The sequence below is a fragment of the Capricornis sumatraensis genome, chromosome 1 (assembly GCF_032405125.1).
Source record: "Capricornis sumatraensis isolate serow.1 chromosome 1, serow.2, whole genome shotgun sequence".
Lineage (NCBI taxonomy): Eukaryota > Metazoa > Chordata > Mammalia > Artiodactyla > Bovidae > Capricornis > Capricornis sumatraensis.
In genome coordinates, this window is record NC_091069.1 from 40,140,235 (window position 1) to 40,162,607 (window position 22,373).

Genomic DNA, 22,373 nt, shown 5'->3' on the forward strand with positions numbered 1-22,373 from the left:
GAATGTAATAAGACCCTATGCCCTGAAATGAGTTTCAGCAGGCGTAAAATAAAAACCCGGACAAAGCTTTACTGACTAACATTTTTTTCTGGTTAAATAAGCTCAGCTTGTAATGTGGTATGCGTTGAAAGCGTTAGTCGCTCAGACCTGTCCGACCCCGACCCCATGGGGTGTAGCCCACAAAGCTCCTCTGTCCATGGAATTCTCAAGGCAAGAATACTGGAGTGGGTTGCTATTTCCTTTTCCAGGGGATCTTCCCCATCTAGGGATCCAACCAGGGTGTCCTACGTTGCAGGCAGATTCTCTACCGTCTGAGCCACCAGGGATACAAATCTAGAAAAACGGACCAGCGCCCCGCAACCCCCAGCATAACCATTCCCTCCCACAGCTTCAGTCAATGGGGCCGGAGAAGAGCGCCTTAGAGGGCGGAAGGGAAAGGGTTAAAGGGGTGTGGTGAGAAGAGTGAGGTCATCGGAGAGCGCGGCTCGCCACGCTCGCAGAGCCGGCGCGCCACTGACGTTACCACTGCCTGCTGCTTTCCGGAAGGCAGACGTGGAAGGCCCGCGAGGTATTATTCTGAAGTGGGGTTGGAATTTTTCTTGTGCTTCTGTCTAAGTCCGCTTCTCCTGGGAACCCCCTGTCACGCTCCCGCTGACTGTGAGGAGCGGGGCCGTGCTGCGTAGCCATCCGCGAGTGCGAGTGTTGGGGTAACCTGCAATGGGGGTGCATTGCAGGACCCCCACTTCCGCTTTTTTAAGGCCTCTTGCTGGCTTCGGCTTCTCTCGGCCCCTCTCGTTTGGGTCTGGCCTTTCGCTTTTCTTTGTCTGTTAGCTCCTCCTCTCAAGTATTGGTGGGCGGAGAAATTAAAAGCTCGTGACGTCTCCGTTAATTTTCTGCTGCTTTGAAACCTGATTGAGAGAGGAAGGCCGGAGGGGAAGATGTAGGAGAGTACCTTTCCCCTGTCATCCGCCTTTATCATTTAGGTACCTGATCATGCCGTGCCTGCTGCTGCGATATTAACCCACCTGAGATGGGAAGCTAATTTTGATCCTAAGTTGAAATTTAATGGAATTTTTAAAAAGTGGTTTTTCTTTGTGGTCCAGGAATAGTGTGATTCGAACTTCTGTTTGAATATATCTTTCGTGTCTTCCTGTTTGTTGGCCGCAGTTCATTTTTGGCTTGATAAAGATGTCTCTGTCCCAATGAGGTGTTGGCTGCCCACCTTGGACTATCTGATAGTAGAGTGACCCGAGACTTAGCCGAATGTTCACTTAGGATCCGGAAATAACCAGATAATCCCTTTTCAAACTCCGGGAACCGTTTGTGATTGATGAAAATGATATTTTTGAAAGAGAAAATAATGATAGCGTGAACAGTGGTTTTTCAGAAATAATCGAAACAGTTTATATGTCATATCTCAGTGAGTGACTGTTTTCAAACTGTTGACCTTGCAAATATGGCTCTAAGCAGCCCCCAGTGGGTTGGGTGTTTGAATATTTTCACATTAGTAAAATAATAACTAATATTACTAATTAATATATTGAGTCCTGAGACAGGCATTTTTCTAAAAACTTTACCTGTATTGTTCATTTAACGTGCACAGTACACCTGAGATGAGAATCTTGTCATAAGCAAACTCCATAGTTTTGGAAGCTAATTTTGCTGCTTCACATGAGTAATTTTGAAAACACTTCGAGTGAAACTTTGGAATTAACAATAGAATTAATTTCATTGTAATCCGGTTTAACTATTTGTCTCAATCTTAAGCAACATCTTTGTAATTTATATTTTTTTCTATTATGAGACCTCGGGATAATTTTGTTTTTAGAGGTTAGCATCTCTACCTTTTCTCCGGGATTTTACTCTAAATATGAAGGAGAGTTACAAGTGACACTAGCGTGAACTGTCTGCTACAGACAATATTTTTGGAGAGATCATTGTATGGACGTTTCACCATTATTTTCTAAGGTAATGCTGTGCAAAAAAGTCACTATGTTAATAAAATTCTGATACAACATCTGCAGAGATCTTTCTAGTTTTCCCCCAAATAGTATATTGATTTGTTTCTGATTTAGTTCTTAATTGTATGTGACTCTGCTTGGCATAAGGATGGAAGCAGCCCTGGGATGTACATTATTGTATATCTTCCTTTGAATCCACATGGTGACTATCCTAATCTGGTATTGAGATTCTCCAAAATTTGGTTCCAGTTTACTTTGGTTGTTTTTAGTTAGTGAACAGATAGTTACCAAATACTTAATATGTGGCAAGACTTTATGTTAATCATGTGGAGATACATTGGGAAATAACCAGTGGAGAGTTTTGAGCAGAGGAGGGATATGATCTGATTTAGGTATATAACAGGCTTATTCTGCCTGCTGTATTAAGAGCAGCTTGTTGGAGAGAGGGGTACAGCAAAGCCAGGAGACTAATTAGGAAGGTGTTGTAATAATTCAGATAATTCTTCACAGCTGAAAGAAGTCACTGGTGAGGAGCAGTTCAATTTTGGATGTGCTTCCTAGGTAAAGCTAACAGATTTGCTTATGGATTGAGGGTGGGTTGTAAAAGAGCTGTCCAGGTTTGGGACTTTGAGCAACCAGAAGGGTTAATTCCCATTAACCGAGAAGTGGAGAACTATGAGTGCAGCAGGTTTGTGAGGTAGAATTGGGAGTTTACTATGATATGTTAGGTTTGAGACGTCTGTTGGTTATCCAAGTGGAGATGCTATAGGCAATTGAGGTCCGGAATTCAGTGGGGAAGTCATTAGTGGAAAAGGTCAGTTGGGAGTAGTGAGATGGTATTTAAAATTGTGAGACGAGGCAGTTGCCGAAGGACTATAAACAGAAAAGCAGTAGACTTGAGTCCTTAGGCATTTTGGCCTTTATAGGTTTGGGGCGATAAGGACCCAACAAAGTAGATAGAACAGCCATCCAGAGACAAGGACAATTTTGAGAGTCTAGTGTTGTGGAGTTCAGGGTGAAGTAATGTGTTTACTGTTGTCAGATGCAGGTTATGGGTCAGATAAGTGAGGATTGACATTTTCAGGTTTATCTTGATAAACATGAGGAGGAGTGTTATTGATGGATAAATGATGACAGAGTGGTAAATGTTAGGACAAAAAGGAAGAAGAGACTACTTTTGCTTGGGAGATATGGAAGAAATGGCAACCACCCCAGTATTCTTGCCTGGAGAATCCCATGGATAGAGGAGCTTGGTGGGCTAGAGTCCACAGGTCGCAGAGTCAGACACAACTGAGCAACTTCACTTTATAGAGAAGAGGGCATTTGACATGGGTTTTAAACGAGTAGTAGGTTTTATTAGGTCCAGAAGACGGGAGGAATCAGGGGAGGAGGTATTCCAAGCAGAGGAATACCTTCTCTCCCTTCAAGGCCACGCCTCCCAGTCAGCTGTTAAAGATATGTTTGCAAGTCCTTTCTCTTGTGTCCATTAGCCAGTGCCTCATTTTTGATTACCATTCTTGCTCCAGGCTCACTGAGCCCTACTAAATAAATTCACAAAAGACCCAAATTAATGCTACCCTACTTCAACTGGGTCCTTTCTTGGTTGCCTGACAGTTGCTTTATTTATCCCTGTTTTTTTCCCAGGTGGCTCAGTAGTAAAGAATCTGCCTGCTGATACAGGGGACTCAAGTTCGATCCCTGGGTCAGGAAGCTCCCCTGGAGGAGGAAATGGCAACTCACTCCAGTATTCCTGCTGGGATAATCCCATGGACAGAGGAGCCTGACTGGTTATAGTTCATGGGCTTGTAAAGAATTGGGCATTACTGAGCACATATGCACAAACATTTGTGCATGAACACACGGACTCTCTTCCCACCACAGACTCCTCAATGCCATGTAACTGTATTACAGTTACTTAGCATTGACTATGGGCTTCTCTGGTAGTTCAGGTGGTAAAGAATCTGCCTGCAATGCAGGAGACCCTTGTTTGATTCCTGGGTGGGGAAGATCCCCTGGAGCTGGAAATGGCAGCCCACTCCAGTGTTCTTGCCTGGGAAATCCCATGGTCAGAGCCTGGCAGACTATAGTCCATAGGGTCGCAAAGAGTCAGACATGACTAAGCAGCTAAGCACAGCACAGCATTGACTCTAAGCCAGATACTCCGGAGTCATTTATTTAATAGATATTTATTCAGCCTCTGTGACATGCTGCCCTGATACTTAGAATGTATGTGAGCAGACTTGCCTTGCACCAAGGTGCTTACAGTCCAGCGTGGATGGTGGACATTAATCAAATCACAGAAATACAAAATAACAATGATATGGAGTAATATATGGTGCTGTGAGACTGTATCAGCAGTGGGTATAACTTAATCTAAGGCAAGAGGGAATGCTTTCTTGAGAAAGCATTCTTAATGAGGGAGCAGGCCAGACAGGGTGGTGGCCAGGAGTCCCCCAACAGCTCAGGGAGGAGTTTCTACAGAGAACGAGGCTAGAGAGGCTCTTGTACCTTGAAAACGGAGAAAGTGGTCTTATGGTGGCTAGAAAATTTAGATCTAGGGAAGGCAATCCATTCATACGTTTCTTTGAATATAACAGAGCTAAACAACGTAGGTTTGATTGTAATTGCTAAGCTGGGTGGAAATGACATTTTATCTGGCATATTTGGGACTAAAGTAAAATCAGAATTTCAGATAGTTGAAATTTTTGTTTATATACGTATGTACTATTGCATTACAGATATTATTTAGAAATCTTAATTCTGAGAGTATAACAAAATGTGCTCTTTCACCATACTGCTTTGTTTTCCCAGAAGTAACCTTAGTTAAGGGTCTCTTTTGTATTTTTTAAGAAATTTACGTAAAGAACTATACCTCCACACTCATTTCTTTCTTCTTAAAAACAAGTGGGTTGTACTGTAAATGCTGTTCTTCAATTTTTCCTCACTTACTATATTTCAGGAATTGAAGCTCGGCTTCTTATTTTTCTCTACTACACAGTATTTCATTGAAGGAATATTTCATAAGTTATGTAGCCAGTTCTAATGAGCATGGAAGTTGTTTCTTGCTTTAAAGTGTATTTTAAGAAGTGTTGCAGTGGACATCCTTAAACATCATCTTGTGTGAAAATGTACATTTTCAGAAGTAAAATTGCTGGGTCAAAGACTTTGTGCATATACAATTTTAAAGTATAGTGCCAAATTTGCCTCCCAAAATGCTTGGTTTACACTCCAATTAATAGTGAATGAAAGGCTGTTTCCCTTCACCTTTGCCCATATTAAGTACTATCAATCTTTTTGATTTTTGCTTGTTTGACAGGTGAAAAATGGCATCTTGTTCTGGTGATTTATGTTTCTTTAATTATGAGTAAGATTGAGTAGCTTTCTTTATGCCTCTTGGTCATCTGGATTCCTTTATATGTGAACTGCTGATTTTCTTTGTTCATTTTTCTTTTGGGTTGAAGGTTTTTTTCCCCCTATTTTATTTATTTTTGTTGGAGTATAGTTGCTGTAAAATTGCAGCTATTCTTGTGTGTTGTCGTTAAGTTGATTTGCAGAGGCTTCTTTTATCTGTCTTATGTTGCAAATGTTTTCCCCTAGTTTTTCATTTGACTGTAGGCTTGGTTTGTTTATTTTTGCATGCATACATTTTTGTAAGGGCCAGGTAAAATGTAAGGCGTCAGGGTTTTTTTAAGAAGGAAATTTGTGACATTATGGAAGTAACAGATAGTGGAACAAAGCCTTTGTTGGAAATGTTAGTAATATAAACCTCATTTGAGGCCACTGGCTCCGTTTTTTTTCTAAGTTCAGCAACTATCACAGCTGGTGAACACCGAATAACCTATGTTCCCCTGACCTCAGATTATATTTGGAGTTGGAATGAGATTGTAGTCGAGTATTCTAGACTATACTTTCTATGTAGGTGTACCCCAATTTATGGACTAGGTTATATTCAAAAAGTTAATTGATGGGTTGACTATCTAATATTTCTAATATGCCTTATCTTTGTTCTCAAAGCATGATTAATCCGTGAAGACTAGCTTTTTTTTTTAAGGTAAATTCAACATGTTCTGTAAGTTTACCCTATATACGTTAGTGTGTGTGTGTGTGTGTGTGTGTGTGTGCGCGTGCGCACGCGCGCTCAGTTGTGTGTGACTCTTTGCGACCCCTTGGACTGTAGCCTGCCAGACTCTTCTGTCCATGGGATTTTCCAGGCAAGAATACTGGCATAAGTTGCCGTTTCCTCCTCCAGGGAATCTTCCTGACCCAGGGATCAAACCTGGATCTTTTGTATTGCAGTCGGATTCTTTACCACTGCACCACCTGGGAAGCCCACGTGTATCAGTGCTCATTCTTAAATAATAGGAGTATTTTCTTATGTAACTGTGATGCCATTTTTATAGCTGAATTCTAATTTCATAGCAAAATTCTCAGTTTCTTAGTGTCATCCAATACTTGATCCAGATTCGGGATTCTTCCTTTCAGAGATATCTTTTTACACTCAGTTTATTTGAATCAAGATCCAAACAAGGTCTGCATATTCCCTTTGATTGTTAAGTCTAAAGGTAGATCTCTTCTTTCTCTCCCTGCTTCCCTTTTCTTAGCTTTTCTTCATGCCATTTACCTGTTATGGAAATCAGGTCAGTTTTCTTGTACAATATTTCTCATTCCAGATTTGTGTATTTGCTATCTTGTGAACTTCTCTATCTTCCATATTTCCTATAAGTTGGAAGTTAGCTCCACAGGCTCAGTTATATTTAGATTCAGCTTTTCTGAGGGGAGTCGGAAATGCTGCACAGATGGTGCTGTGTTTGTCACATTGCTTCACATCAGGAGGTTCATGATATGTTTCTGTCCTACTTGGAGTGGTGCAGACTCATCTGTGGGTTCAGGTATTAACAGTCTTACTCTTCTGTTGGAAGCTTCCCCTTTTATCTGTGATCATTTCCTGAATCAGTAATTCCACTAGGGGTTACAAAATGATGATTTTTTTTTTAAAGTTATCATTTCTTCCACATTTGTTAACTGGAATTTGAACTCTAGTTTTGTTACTTGGGTACCTAATGGTCATACATAACATGGCTCTTGTGGAAGAATGCTGTCAGAGCAGTAGTTTTGTGATGTCAGGAATATACCTTTCCTGGCTGTAGCTCTGGAGGCTTACGGCAGTGTGATGGTCTTCTAGATGGATCAGCTTGGCTAGGCTGCAGCCCCCAGACATTCAGTCTAGCACCACGCTAGGTATTGCTCTGAAGGTATTTGTAGATATAATTGAAATACACAAACAGTTGACTTCAGGGAGGTTATTCTAGATAATCTGAGTGGGCTTGATCCAGTTAATTGGGAGGCTTTAGAAGCAGAGCTGAGGCTTCCTTGACGAAAAAGTTCCACCTGTGGACAGCAGTTTCGGCTTGCAGCCAAGGGTCCCAGCATGTTCTTTCTTGCTTACCTGCCCTGCAGATTTCAGTGTTACTGAGCCTCCACAATTGCGTGAACCAGTTTCTTGCAATACATCTCTTCAAACTACCTCCTACTGCTTCGCTGCTGTGGTTGAACCCCAGCTGGTATTGGGAGCTGCTTCCTCAGCTCTCCTGTTCTCTGACAAAGTTGGGTGAGGAGTAGTGGCAGAGGTCAGAGAATCTCCTTTTGTTTAGGGTGACCCTATAATTTGTTGCTCAAACTGGGGCTTCTCAGAGAGGAACAGAGAGCAGAGCAGGTGGTGAGCTGAAACAGTAGGCATGAATGAGGACTGTCTTGGGCAAGGTGAGGCATAAAGTCATTCTGGTGACTCATCAGTATGCCACCACCTCCTCAGGGAGCTCGTAATCAAAGTGAAGTGAAGTGAATCAACACATGTTACCAGATCCTGTTTTAGGTGACATGAGAACTTGTAGTTGTGCTCACCTAGACAGAAAGGAAGGACGTCACTCAGAGAAGTCTTATCCGCTAAAGGAAACCTGATCTTATCTGCAAAGATAAACAGGGTTCAGTTCAGTTCAGTCCTGTCCGACTCTTTGCGACCCCATGGATCGCAGCACGCCAGGCCTCCCTGTCCATCACCAACTCCCGGAGTTCACTCAGACTCGTGTCCATTGAGTCAGTGATGCCATCCAGCCATCTCATCCTCTGTCGTCCTCTTCTTCTCTTGCCCCCAATCCTTGCCAGCATCAGTCTTTTCCAATGAGTCAACTCTCACATGAGGTGGCCAAAGTACTGGAGTTTCAGCTTTAGCATCATTCCTTCCAAAGAAATCCCAGGGTTGATCTCCTTGCAGTCCAAGGGACTCTCAAGAGTCTTCTCCAACACCACAGTTCAAAAGCATCAATTCTTCGGTGCTCAGCCTTCTTCACATCCAACTCTCACATCCATACATGACTACTGGAAAAACCATAGCCTTGATTAGATGGACCTTAGTTGGCAAAGTAATGTCTCTGCTTTTGAATATACTATCTAGGTTGGTCATAACTTTTCTTCCAAGGAGTAAGCGTCTTTTAATTTCATGGCTACAATCACCATCTGCAGTGATTTTGGAGCCCCCCAAAATAAAGTCTGACACTGTTTCCACTGTTTCCCCATCTATTTCCCATGGAGTGATGGGACCGGATGCCATGATCTTCGTTTTCTGAATGTTGAGCTTTAAGGAAACTTTTTCACCCTCCTCTTTCACTTTCATCAAGAGGCTTTTTAGTTCCTCTTCACTTTCTGCCATAAGGGTGGTATCATCTGCATATCTGAGGTTATTGATATTTCTCCCGGCAATCTTGATTCCAGCTGTGTTTCTTCCAGTCCTGCGTTTCTCATGATGTACTCTGCATAGAGGTTAAATAAGCAGGGTGACAATATACAGCCTTGACGTACTCCTTTTCCTATTTGGAACCAGTCTGTTCCATGTCCAGTACAAAGTGAAGTGGTTAGGGTGGTTCCTGTGTCGAGAACCAGATAGGCAAAGAATATTTGGAAAGCTGCCATGGTGGCTACAGCATAGGATTGGAAGAGGGGAGAAATGAAAGATGAGACTAGTCAGACAAATAGGGGCCACTGGAAATGAGCTTGACATCCATATAAGAGGTTTGGAATTTATCTTCAAGGTAGCTGGGAGCTAATGCAGTATTTGAAGCAGGGTGTACCATGAGCAGACTATCGTTAGAGAAAAGTCATGTTTTGTAATATCTTAAAATTAAGAGTGGAGAAAAACTGACAGTAGGAAGACTACTTTAAATGACTTAGTGAGATTTAGTGAGAATGGAGGAGAGCTTGTGGCTCAAGGAGGTTAAGAGGCCTTGTGAGCTTGTGGCTCAAGGAGATTGACAGGACTGGTGGGACTGGGGCCTGAGGAAGCGGTGACGGACGACTCCCAGGTTCCTGGCTGCACTGAGCTCCCTGAAGCAGAGGGTGGAGGAGGGAGGGCAGGGATGGTGTCCTGTCCCCCTCCTTTTCTCTGGTGGGTGTTGTGGCTCTCATCACTGGCAGGGAGCAGAGGGAAGGAATGGCAGTTCCATCCTGTAGGGGTTGCTGGTAGGGATTCTCCCCTCTGTCCCTGCGTCTCAGCCAGACATTCCTGAGAGATGGAGAGAGGCAGCTTCTCTCTGGCCCTCTTCCACTTCTCCACTTCTGCGGTTGACACTTTAGAAGGAAGGTGGAGGGGTGGCGAATGCCTGTGGCACCAGGCAGGGAGTGAGGAGCAGTGGGTGAGTTCTGTTTTTCTTTCTCTTCTTTGGCGTTTCACCATGCACAGTCTTGGGCAAGTTGTGTGTGGTTCCATTTGTAGTCTGTGAGGAGTAAATGAGGAAATGTGTGTGGATGCTTAGAGTCATGCCGGGTTCACAGGCCGTGGAGTTCAGATGTTGGCTGCTGCTCCTGACGCTGTCCATTCACAGCTTCATCATGGCATCCGAGTAGCAACGGGGACAGAGGGCAGTGACTGCAGCTCCTTCCTTGCAGTGCTTCCTGTGGAAGGAGCAGATACTCAGGGACTGTCTGTGTAAAATGTTTGAAGAAATCATTTGAATTGGAGGTAATTTCTGGTACTAGAACAGTTTTTATTTTCCAGTCTACATTCCGTTTGTTTTTTAGTTAGGAAAAAGGCAAGTGGTTTGGTTCAGATTTAATGAGAGTCATTATTCTTACTTACTGCCTTGCTTTCAGTGTTCACCCTAACCCATTTCAACAATAAATAACTACTTGCTTATTGAGGCTTAGGGACAGGGAATAATTGCAGGAAAAATCTCTGTCATGATTCTTGAGGGGAAATATTTTCTAATAGAAAAATCAGATGAAAAATTTCACATTTAAATAAAGGTCTTGTGTTTTTTATTCCTACAGTATTTGTTAAAAGCCAAAATACATTATTAAAGTTTGCCTTTTTAAATTTAATGATTGTTTATTTTTATTATGATTTTAATATGTGCCTTTTGAAATAACAAAATGTAAACAATGAAGAGTGAGTAACATGAGTCTGTGCTGATCCCATTCCCTAATTCCTACCCCTTCTGAGAGAGAATGTCTGATTTTGTATGTCTCCTTCCAGAGGTTTTTCAGCATTTGTGGTTGTTGTTAAGTCACTAAGTCATGCTCGACTCTTTGCCACTCCGTGGGCTGCAGCACATGAGTCCTTCACTGTCTCTGGAGGTTTGCTCAAATTGACATCCATTGAATCAGTAATGCTTTCTAACCATCTCATCCTCTGCCACCCCCTTCTTTTGCCTTCCATCTTTCCCAGCATCAGGGTCTTTTCCAGTGAGTCAGCTCCTCACATCAGGTGGCCAAAGTATTGGAGCTTCAACTTCAGCATCAGTCCTTCCAGTGAATATTTAGGGTTGATTTCCTATACGATTGACTGACTTATCTCCTTGCTGTCCAAAGGACTCTCAAGAGTCTTCTTCAGCACCACATATCTACATATATATAATGGCATCTGTGTTATGTGTTATACTATGTTCTATGCTTCTTTTCACCACTTATTGTGTATTACTATATAAAGGTTGGGAGAAAGAAATGGCAACCCACTCCAGTATTTTTGCCTGGAGAATCCCAGGGACAGAGGACCCTGGTGGGCTGCCATCAATGGGGTCGCACAGAGTTGGACACAACTGAAGCGACTTAGCAGCAGCAGCAGCAGCATATAAAGATTAACTTCTTTTACTATTATCTTGGATAGATGTGGTGTAATTCGCTTAACTGTTCCCCTGTTAATGACTATTTATTCTCAGTTTTTGTTCTGTATAGTTTCTTCATTCAACAAATGTGTATTGACTGCCTGGCAGCGGTAGTGAACAAGACACAAAAATTCCTGCCCTCATGTGTCAGTGTTTACTGTCCTTTGGAGGTAGACAGACAATAAATGAAATATGTCCGATGCTGTTGAGGACTGTAGGAGGAGAGAGGAAGCTCTGGAATGAGAGGAGGGCTGTGCATTTTAAATAGGGTGGTCAGGAAAGCTTTACGAGTAGACAGCACTTGAGTAGAGATGTAGCAAAGGTGAAGTCGTGAGCTCTGAAGCCACTGGTTCTGGAGAAACGTTTCTAGGAAGGAGAGGAGTCCAAAGGCTTTTAGGTAGGTGTGAGCCCGATGAGAAGAGCGCTGAGGCCTTCATGGCGGGAGTGGAGTGAGCTGGGGCAGAGTGAGAGGAGATAAGGTCACAGAAGAAGTAGCAGAGTCAGGACTTTTTCAGTCAACATAAGGACTTGGTCTCTTCCTGAGTGTGAAGCAGCAAGCCTTTAAAGGTTTCCAAGCAGAGGCTTGTGGGAGTCTGACTTAGATTTAGGATGATCATTTGCTTTCTTGATAATAAACTATTGGAATAGAAACAAGGAGGCTGTTTAGGAGGCTGTTGAAACAATCCCAGCAAGACACAATGATGGCTCAGACTAGTTTGGACCAGGGTGGAAGCAGTGAAGGTGGTAGGACGTGGTTAGATTCTGAATATGTTTTAAAGACAGGCTGGGAGAGAAGAGTCAAGGATCATTCTGTAACTGTAGGCCTGAGCAATTGAAAAGGTGGAGTTGCCATGAAATGAAATGGGGAAGACCGCAGTAAACAAGATTAGTCTTTTTTTTTTTTAATTGAAGTATGCTGCTGCTGCTGCTGCTGCTAAGTCGCTTCAGTCGTGTCCGACTCTGTGCGACCCCATAGACGGCAGCCCACCAGGCTCCCCCATCCCTGGGAGTCTCCAGGCAAGAGTACTGGAGTGGGTTGCCATTGCCTTCTCAGTAATTGAGGTATATGTGTGCTCAGTTGCTCCAGTCGTGTCCAGCTCTTTTGTGAGCCTTTCCAACTCTTGTGAGCCTATGGACTGTAGCCTGCCAGGCTGCTCTGTCTTTGGGATTCTCCAGCAAGAATACTGGAGTGGCTTGCCATGCCCTCTGCCAAGGGATCTTCCTGACCCCGGGACTGAACCCTTGTCTCCTGTGTCTCCTGCATTGCAGGCGGATTCTTTACCCACTGAGCCACCTGGTATAGTTGATTTATATTGTAGTAGTTTCAGGTATATAGCAAAGTGATTTGATATGAGTTTGTTCTGAAAGGGAGATGGAATATGGACTTTAGCTGGAGGCGGGGATATGAAGTCAGGGTGTTTGTTTCTTTTTTAAGATGGAGGATGAAATGTTTTAAGTTGAAGGATAATGACCCCACCAGGGAGAAAAACGGATGAGAAGCAGAATTCCCACTTGAAAAGTTTGAGGAGTTCATTTTAATAATTTTTTAATGCATGTATACAAGGATTTCTGTAGGCTGCTTTCTAAAGAGAATTTCCTGAGTCAAAGAGTGTGTGCATTTAGGAAATCTGTGCCAGTTTATATTCTGCCTCTAGTGTAAACCCTTGCTAATGCTGAACTTTGCCAGTCTTTAAGATTATTGCCGGTCTTACGGGTGAGATTTTCATTATTTTAATCTTTTATGCTTTGTAGGAAGTTTTTATATCATCTAACTAATCTTTTGTTGTGTTTTGGCAGCAGTCTCCCAGACTGTTTCTTGCCTTTTAACTTTGCTTAAGGTATACTTTTACAATACAGATTTTTTTTTTTCAGTTTTTATGTAGTTCAGTCTGTCAGCCATTTCCTTTTATAGCATTTGGGTTTCATTTGGATCATGTAAATATTTTATATAATCTTCTAATACATTTATACAGAATTTACCTTTAAATTCATCTGGAATTTATTTTTGTGTATGTCATGAAATAGGTATCTAAGTTTTCCATCTCTTTCTGTGTTCCCAAATAGTTAAATACCATAAGAATTGACTGTTTTTTGAAGATTTGGAAGAAATTACCTGTAATATCTTCTAGACTTGGAACTTTTTAGGAGCATAGATTTTTGACTTCTTAAAACTTTTTTTTGGTCTGTCATTAATGATCTGTTTGATTTATACACTTCCTTTTAGGTTAGATTTGATAACTGGGTTCCCCGCCCCCCCCCCCCCCCCCCCGGTACCTCATCCTTATTAGTCAGATTTTTCAAATTTGTTGGTTTAAAATCCTGTGTAAAGAAAAATACCGTATTTGTGTTCATGTCTTGCACCTTTATCTGGACAGTGGATGCTGGAGCTGCCCTTTGGCAGGTCTGGAGGTTGCCTCGGCTGCTCTCGGCCCTCAGGGCTCAGCCCTTACTGGCCTTTGTCTGGTGTGTGTTCCTGGGCTCTCCTGTTTTGTTTGTAAGGGGTTGCATTCTCATGCTTCTGTTTCCTATCAATCTAATCTCATTTGCTGTTTAGTTTATAAAAATGTCTGCTGTTGAGGTCTGCTGATGGATAGGTGCCCTTCTTTGTTCCAGCATTACTGTGGATTTATTTTTGTATTTCTTCTGTCATTTTGGAGAGATTTTTGGGGGGCGAGATGAGAGGCAAATCCATGGTTTTAGTTATTAGCCTTTTGAAACAGCAAGTCACAACTCTCTCCTGTGTGGTTTTCTTTTCTCATAGTCCTTTGTTTAATTGCTGTTTGCACAGTAGTTGATAGTAATTTTATAGCATGTGTAGTGATAGTCCCCTGGACTTCATCTTTTTTTTTTTTTTTAATTTTAAATGAAACCAGATGTCTCTGTGGACTTTACTTGTTGAATTGAAATGTTGATGTATTATGACTAAATAATCAAATAGTACTTTTAAAGCTTAGATGACGTAGTCATAACATTTAGAACTATTAGGGACTTACAGATCATTAGACCAACTGCCTGTTTTTATGAATGAGGTAGTTGGGGCCCAGAGAGATACAGTGATTTATCTAAGGTGACAAAGCCAGTGACCAGGCAAGATGGAAAGCCTGAGTCTGTTTACTTCAGATTGGTTATGCTCTTTGCTCTTTTACACATTCTTGATGCTCTCCTTAGTGATATCATGAAGGAGGAATTTTCAGCTAATAACATTTTTTTAACCTAAAAATAATGGTACATACGGTACATTTTGGCTTGGAATTGCTTCTGAAATTTGATCTTAGATAACAATATTAACAATGAGATTAACGATTGGAGAAGGAAATGGCAACCCACTCCAGTGTTCTTGCCTAGAGAATCCCAGGGACAGGGGAGCCTGGTGGGCTGTGGTCTGTGGGGTCGCACAGAGTCGGACCCGACTGAAGTGACTTAGCAGCAGCAACAGTCACTAAATACAGTGATGTGGAGTTTTCTTTTTCTCATATAGATATTAATATTGTTATAATATAAATATGAATTTTAAAGAATGAGCTGTCAAGGTGTGCTCTGGCCTAAATAAAAACCATATAGTCCATTTCTCCTAAGTTTCTTCTTTTCTGCTTATAGGCTTTATATGATTTATGGCCTCTTGAATTTCTTATTAATACTTTAAACTTAAGGAATATGTATATATAAATATAGGCTTGAAAAGTGATTTTAGTGATAAATGATTATAAGGTACTTCAGACCCAAGATTTCTAATTTTTTGGTTTAATACTCTGTTAGATCAATGCCTGAATTTAGTAGTGCTAAAATATATGTTTTCCACAAAAAAGAGCTTTGCTTATCATTGTTTTCAATAAGCATTAGGGGGTAAGATATATTGACTTATCAGACTTCCATTGCCCTTGGGTTCCCTGGTGGCTCAGATGGTAAAGCGTCTGCCTGCAATGCAGAAGACCTGGGTTCGATCCCTGGGTCAGGAAGATCCCCTGGAGAAGGAAATGGCAACCCACTCCAGTACTGTTGCCTGGGAAATTCCATGGACAGAGGAACCTAGTAGGCTACAGCCCATGGGGTCGCAGAGTTGGACATGACTGAGTGACTTCACTTTTTCTTTACTTTCTTTAACATCAACAAAATTTTTTAAAATGTATTTATCATTGATATAACATATTTGGTAGTCATGTCTCAGTTATTGAGAAGCATTGAGGGATTGATACGTGTAGCATTAATGAACTTGGGTAGGTCCCCTGCTGGGACTCCCCACCTTCTGCCCTGGCCCCCGACCCCACCAGGCAACTTAAGAAGAGGGTAAGTTTGAACATGGTTGCTCCAGAATTATATTCTGAGAAGATTAGTTAAATTATCTTCAGATTTTAACTTTTAGCAGTTTTGAGACACATGATATGACCTATTGATTTTGTTAATAACCTAGCGAGCAATCTGTCTCCAGTATGAATTTTAAGAATTTAATTTTTTTCCAGTTGATCGTAATGGCAGGTGAAGGAATTAATGAAGACTATCCAGTAGAAATTCATGAACATTTATCAACATTCGAGAATTCCATTGGTGCTGTGGATGAAATGCTGAAGACCATGATGTCTGTTTCTAGAAATGAGTTGTTGCAGAAGGTATTTTAAGTAATTTCTAATAATGTAATTCATAATACTGGGTGCTGTGTTGTGAAACATACAGAAGAAACAGATACATGGTTTATGCCCCTTTCTCTCATTTTTCCCCCTCTATGTTTTTAAGTGTTTAGATATCTTTAGGGGGAAAATACAACAAAACTCCAATCTTAGGAAATGCTTCCTAACGATATTTTTATTTTGACTTGGTTTTGAATTAAAAAAAGCACTCCCCACATTCTTTCTGACAGACTCTTATCTTTGACCTTTTAAGTATTACTATGATGTTATCAGGGTTTCTGGAAACTCTATAGGACAGAAAGAGTAAATTGACTCTGACAGCGTAAAACAAATCTCATTATGCTTCTTCTGTCTTTGGTATTGCCTAAGCATTTTAGCCTGCTTCTTATACATAAATGCATCATGTACAATGTTTATATTGACAAATTACTTTTGACATACAAAGCCCAGATTGTAACTTCTGAATTAAAGTAATTCAAAAGAACTTTTTTTTTTTGAATTTTACACATTCCTTGTTTAACTAAAGATGATACTCTGAAGTGAAAATTTGTGGGCAAAAATCACCAGTTAACAAAACTTTACTTTCTCAAATTATTTCCAGATTATTTGGCTATTGGATTATAAGAAGTGAAAAAAACATTTCTTTGATACATTGTGCTTGGTGAAAGTTTAAAATATTTGATGGTACTCAAAGTTTACATTTCTTTTTTCTTTCTCTTTCTCTTTTTTTTAATAGTTGGACCCACTTGAACAGGCAAAAGTGGATTTAGTTTCTGCTTACACATTAAATTCAATGTTTTGGGGTATGTATATTACTTTGGAATTAATTACAAAGCAGATTATTTATTGTGTTAAAGGTGACATTTAAAAAATGCTAACAATTTATACACAATTATACTTTATGGCAGTTTTAATTGTCAAGTCTTTATTTCTTTTAAATCAGAATACCAGATGCCTATGAGCCACACATACATTTAGAATTACAAAGAGGTTGAATAATTTAAGATTTTATTTAGTCATTTGTGTGACATTTCTTTTTTGTAACAAGTTTCTTTAATTAATGCCTTTATTAATATATACCCATTTCACTCCATGAAATCTTTCTCTTGTAGTTTATTTGGCAACTCAGGGAGTCAATCCCAAGGAACATCCGGTAAAGCAGGAACTGGTAAGAGGCTGTGGGTTGATTTCTTTTATCTCATGTGTGTTTCTGTTGTAGTGTTCTTGCCGTTAAAATCAGAGTACCTTTATCACACGAATTGTGGAGAACAAAATTATTTAGGGTTGAAATTATGAAAGTGACCCAGATTTCATTGTGTCTTTAGTTTCTCTTTCTCTCACCTTTGTCAGAGAATGGTGTTTCATATATTATATAAATCTCTGGATGGGAAAATGTTACGATTCTAGTAATTATTTATAACTTCTATATTATTTTTCCTATAAATTCTTGAAATCCTGTTCATCTCTACAACTGCCTTTAAAAAAAAATCTCTTACACAATTCTTAAAAGTATATTCTAGTTGATTTACTAGCAAAGACGGGAAAGTTTCTCCTCCACCTTTTCAATTCTTCCATTAATTCATTTTCTCAGCAGTAAAGAATCCAGTTCAGCAACAAAGCTAAAAGCTTTTTTGGCACCAGTTGTATGTGTACTGTCCAGTAATTCTGCATTAGTGACATATTTACAACCTGTAATAAATCTTCTAGGTTTGTCTTTGTATTCCATTTAGATGTATAAGTACAGTATATAAGGTCTGGTATCTTGGAGTTTTTGCTGACTTCAAAAATTAAATCAAATCATTCAGTTTGAAAGAAAAAATTTAGAAATCGAACTTAAGGTTACCTTCTTGACTTGGCTTTATGAATAAGAATATTAATAAATTTATTCTTTGTGTTTATAAAATATAAAGTAAATATATATGTGAAATATACTTGACACTGTATTATTGTTCTAAAGTCTTAAGGTGGTTGATATGTATGTATTTTATAACTTAGTAAAGCACTTGGTCATTTATTTTAAAAAAATGAGTAAAGCCAGATATGTTGTCTTCAATTTTTAAATGTATAGACTGAGACCTTTTCTTCTTTTAAGTTTCTTGGAGGAAAAGTAAAAAAGTAAATATTTTTTAAAATACAGAAATTGTGAAAAATACTTAAAATATATAAAGCAATATGGCCCATAGATCTTGATTTGACAAATGAGATTGGCCTTAAATCTTAGGAAGAATGCATTGTATCATCTGTGTTCAGCTTTCTAATGTAGCCTTTAGGTTTATAAAATTCCTCTTTTTTCTCTTCAAGTTATTTGGAGTAGTTTAGTACTTGATTCTGTCACCTGTCTTCTCTTTTCCTCAGAATCCACTTTATGGAGGAGTGCATTCATATTTTGGACAAGGGTTAACAAATGAACAGCATCCATAAACCTATTCCCTTTTTCTGACTTTGTGACAGATGTCACTGATTGACACAGAGTTAGGGTGTGAGAGGAAGCCCATTTGCTGTCTGTATCATGAATGGGGAAAGGCATTGAAAATAGTCCTTTCATTCATTCAAGAAATATCTGAGTGCCCACTAGGAGCCAGGCTTTCTTTCCAAGCGAGGTAGTTCCTCAGTGTATAAAGCCACTGGAATATCCCTGCCTTTGTGGCAGGTGCCACCCTGTCTAGTGGTGGGAAGCAAACAATACATACGTATGAATATACAGTATGTTAGAAAGTTACATTGTGGGAATAAAGAAGAAATAGCACAGGGTAAGGGGCTTTGGAGTGCTTGAGTAGGATTGCCATTTTCAGTCATTACTGTTGACCTGTTAGCAAGGTGAACATTTGATGGGATTGGAAGGAAGAGAGGGTGTGGGTTTGTGAGGGATGATCAGTTTGGGGAGGGCTGGGCTGGGTGTGTGTTGTGAGGACTTTAACTCATGAGAGGGTTTTGAGTAGAGTTTTTAGTTTTTTAAACTTAAAAAATCCCAAGGTTCTGCATTTTTATGTGTATGTTTATAAAACTATTTTGATAATTTAATGAAACTTGCTTTTAAGTGGTGATCAGTCATTTACTATTTTGTGGCTCTCACACCTTTATTTCTCTAATTGAAGTAGGAAGATAAGCTTTTATTCTGATTAATGGCCTCAGAAGATTCAAAGTGGTACAGAAACATAGTATGTTTCTCACTGTGTAAAGTCTGATAAGAGCTGTAGATTTCTTAGAAAATATCACATTCTTATCAGTCAGAACTATGACATTGGCTAAAAAGATGTTGTATTTTCACTCTACTTAGTTTAATTGCGACACTAGAAGGTAACACAAAAAAATAGTTAAAATGCTGCCATAGCCATTTCCTGTTTCACATAATTTCTGGAGAATTTAGTTTGTATATTGTAAGCCTGTGAAAGTTCTATTTTAGATTACAGACTTCAGACAGTATGTGGATTTAGGTAAATTAAAAAATTTAGTGTAACCACATGTAAACAATTCAGTGTTTATCTCTGTAGTGTCTAGGTTTTCCTCTTTTGAAACACTCAGAACACTTCTGAAATGACTTTCTAATGTCTGTGTTTCCCCTAGACTGAGACTTCAGGAGAACTTGGAGTGTGTTTATCCTGTTCACTTTGCACTTAACTAGCACCACTCAATAGGCAATAAATATTGAGCAATAAACATAGCTGTTGAATTTAACTGAGGTGTAGTATAATACAGCTTAGTGGTGTTGAACAGCTTGGTAAATCTATTGCCTTTCTTTTTTTTCTCTTATCTTTAAGGAGAGAATCAGAGTATACATGAACAGAGTCAAGGAAATAACAGACAAGAAAAAGGCTGGCAAGCTGGACAGGGGTGCAGCTTCAAGATTTGTAAAAAATGCCCTCTGGGAACCAAAACCTAAAAATTCACCCAAAGTTGCCAATAAAGGAAAAAGTAAAAATTAACCTTTCAGTTTTGATGTATACATATTTCAAAAGTACATAATTTTTATTGTTTTCCACAAAATGGATGATGATTATGTGGCACTGTAAGGTTTAAATGTATTCCTTATTGAAATCATGTATAAAACTTGCATTTGAAATTTGTAATGCTAAGAACTTTTTCCTGCAGAAAGGTTGTTATCTTTATTGGTTTTCCTATAGAACACTATGAGGTTTTTAACATTGTAGTGTGTATATAGATATACATATATGTATATATATATAAAAATATTTTATTTTGTATGGGAGTGTAGCTGATTAATAATGTGATAGTTTCAGGTGAACAGTGAAAGGACTCAGCCCTACATACACATATATCGATTCTCCTCCAAACTCCTCTCCCATCCAGGCTGTCATGTAACATTGAACGGAGTTCCATTTGCTGTACAGTTGGCTGTGCATTTTACATTTATGCATACATTTACAGCAGTGTGTACATGTAATCCCAAGCAACATTGTAGTATATTTTATATTTATACTTTACTGTCTCTTGACCAGACTCTTACTTGCTTAGGTCAGTCTTTCAAGTACCATTTTATAAGCAACTATGAAGTTTAAGTTAAATGTTCGTCGTAAACATTTGTCTATTTCGATGAATAATGATTTTATGAAGTATGCCGAAGTTATAAATACATCTGTTCTCACTATATAGTATTAAGAAAGAGTGAAATGACTTAAAGGTCCATTTTTTTCTGTGTAGTTATTATGCTTTCATGATTTTGGGAATTACTGCTTTTTGTGATATTTGAAGTATGAAATTAAGACTTTAAGGTTATTCTTTAATTCTTGGCACTTCGCCACTATGTCCCATTTAAAGTAGAATACATTCTCATTAACTTTAGATGGGAAATGAGGTTGTATATTGATGGCTGAATTTTGGCATAATAGCTGTACCCTATTAAAGCTGTTAATGCATGGCTGACCTGGTTTTTATTTTTCTCTTTTGAGTAAATTTTTCCTTGAAATTAGGAAGGTAGGTTTTAGAAGTCCTTAGAAATGGAGGAATTCATGAGTTTTTGACCCTTGTGCATAGTTTCTTTAGTTCTCTTGGCTTCAGTTTTTTCAGATGTTTTTGATATTTGTGAAACTATAACAAGTTATGTACAAGTATTTTGGAACAACTTTGTATATTACATAATGCCACTTAATCAGAGGAGAAATCTGAAGGAGAGTACATTGTATTTATATTCTGATTTATTTTTCTGTAATATTTGTTACTGAGAATTCTAAATATTAAAACTTTTAAAATATCTAAGCCCATGAATTTTAATTATATACCCTTAATGCTTTCAGTCTTTAAATTCATATCATTATGTATAGGAATGGCAAATAGAGTAAAGTACTTGTACTTTAATTTTTGAAAAAGAAGTTGTTAAAATTTTCTGTGTGATTAATTCTCCATAAGTAACCTTGAATAAATGGATTTCTTGATTTATGATAGCAGATATTGGAAATGGTCTTAAAATATAATGGATTTTGTAAAGCATGTTGAACTCTTTCTGTGACACATGAAGAGGAAATCACTGATAGATGCAGAAAGTCTTCTGGCTCAGATGTCAGGCAATTTTTGAAGCAGAAGAACATTTATAGTTATTTCACTCCTTGTTTTACCTTTATCTCTTCTAAATTCCAGTTTTTTTTGTTTAAAGTGACTTCAAGAGAGAAATAAATTTTATTAAGATCAAGTGTAGTGGCTTTGTTGTTTATTGCAAAGAAGGTTGTAACTTGCATTTTGTGTTTTCTCATTTCATCAAGGAAAAAAGGTTAAATGAAAAATGTCATAGAGTTGCAGAAAATCATTGGCCAAATTATTGGGTTGTGAAAGTCCAGCTCTTCATTCTCTTACTCTTTCTAACTACTTCATTTTGAAGTGTAGTCGATTAACGGTATTGTGATAGTTTCAGGTCTGCTTTTTATTCTCTTAAACTGGAGATTCTTTAGTGAATAATTCTTTTAAGTGTTTGTCAGAAGTAAAAAAAAAAAAACAGTTTGATTGTATTCCATTTTATTAGGTGTGATTTAAAATACTATTGGTTAGCACATAGTAAAGAGCTGAATGATAGTAAGTGCATTGGGTTGCTTATTTTCTACTTATTCATTTCACAAATATTATACCTAGTGACATTTGCATTGCTAAATACCATGTTAGGTTCCAGATAAGACAACTCCAGCCTTTATTCTAAGAAAGTATTACAAAAAAACCGAAATCTTTCATTAAATTCAGTTTTTCAGAGTTAGTGGAAAATTTATGAGAAGTTGTGCTCATTAAACTAGTCAGAATCATAAAGGATGATGGGTTGATCTGTTTGACCATGAAACAGTTATTGTTAACATAGTTTGTTCCAAATGACAGTCTGCTCTAAGTTTAGATGTTAATTACATCTTATATTAATCTCTTTGGGAATTAACAAGTTGGAGAGGTTATAGCTATAGATATTTTTTAGATTAGAATTATGGACTATTAATCTAATACTAAATAATGAGATTTGGTCTTTTAATATTTTAAGTACAATTTTCTTCTTGTTCATGATTGCAAGATGGGAAGTCATTTTCGTAAAGTAGAATATGTTAAGAGGAATATTGAAGCTTGAATTATGGTTTACATTCCTGGAATTTAAGGTTATGTCAACTTGATTGGTTTTTAAGATACCCTGCAGATTAAAAAATTGTTCTACTTGG

At 38.7% G+C, this 22,373-nt stretch overlaps 1 protein-coding gene across 3 annotated transcripts; it reads left to right on the top strand.

Moving 5' to 3' along the window:
- The first annotated feature begins 546 nt into the window (after nt 1-546).
- Nucleotides 547-21,332, top strand: C1D (C1D nuclear receptor corepressor). 3 transcript variants are annotated; one of them, XM_068974960.1, is made up of 5 exons: nt 547-568; nt 15,571-15,717; nt 16,472-16,538; nt 16,848-16,903; nt 19,494-21,332. In XM_068974960.1, exons 2-5 carry the CDS (start codon nt 15,580-15,582, stop codon nt 19,656-19,658), a joined length of 426 nt encoding a protein of 141 aa, XP_068831061.1. In that variant the 5' UTR covers nt 547-568; nt 15,571-15,579; the 3' UTR covers nt 19,659-21,332. The 3 variants fall into 3 exon arrangements, with proteins under 3 accessions (XP_068831061.1, XP_068831067.1, XP_068831074.1); XM_068974966.1 differs by lacking the exon at nt 547-568 and adding an exon at nt 2,473-2,522; XM_068974973.1 differs by lacking the exon at nt 547-568 and adding an exon at nt 15,363-15,397.
- Nucleotides 21,333-22,373: the final 1,041 nt, after the last annotated feature.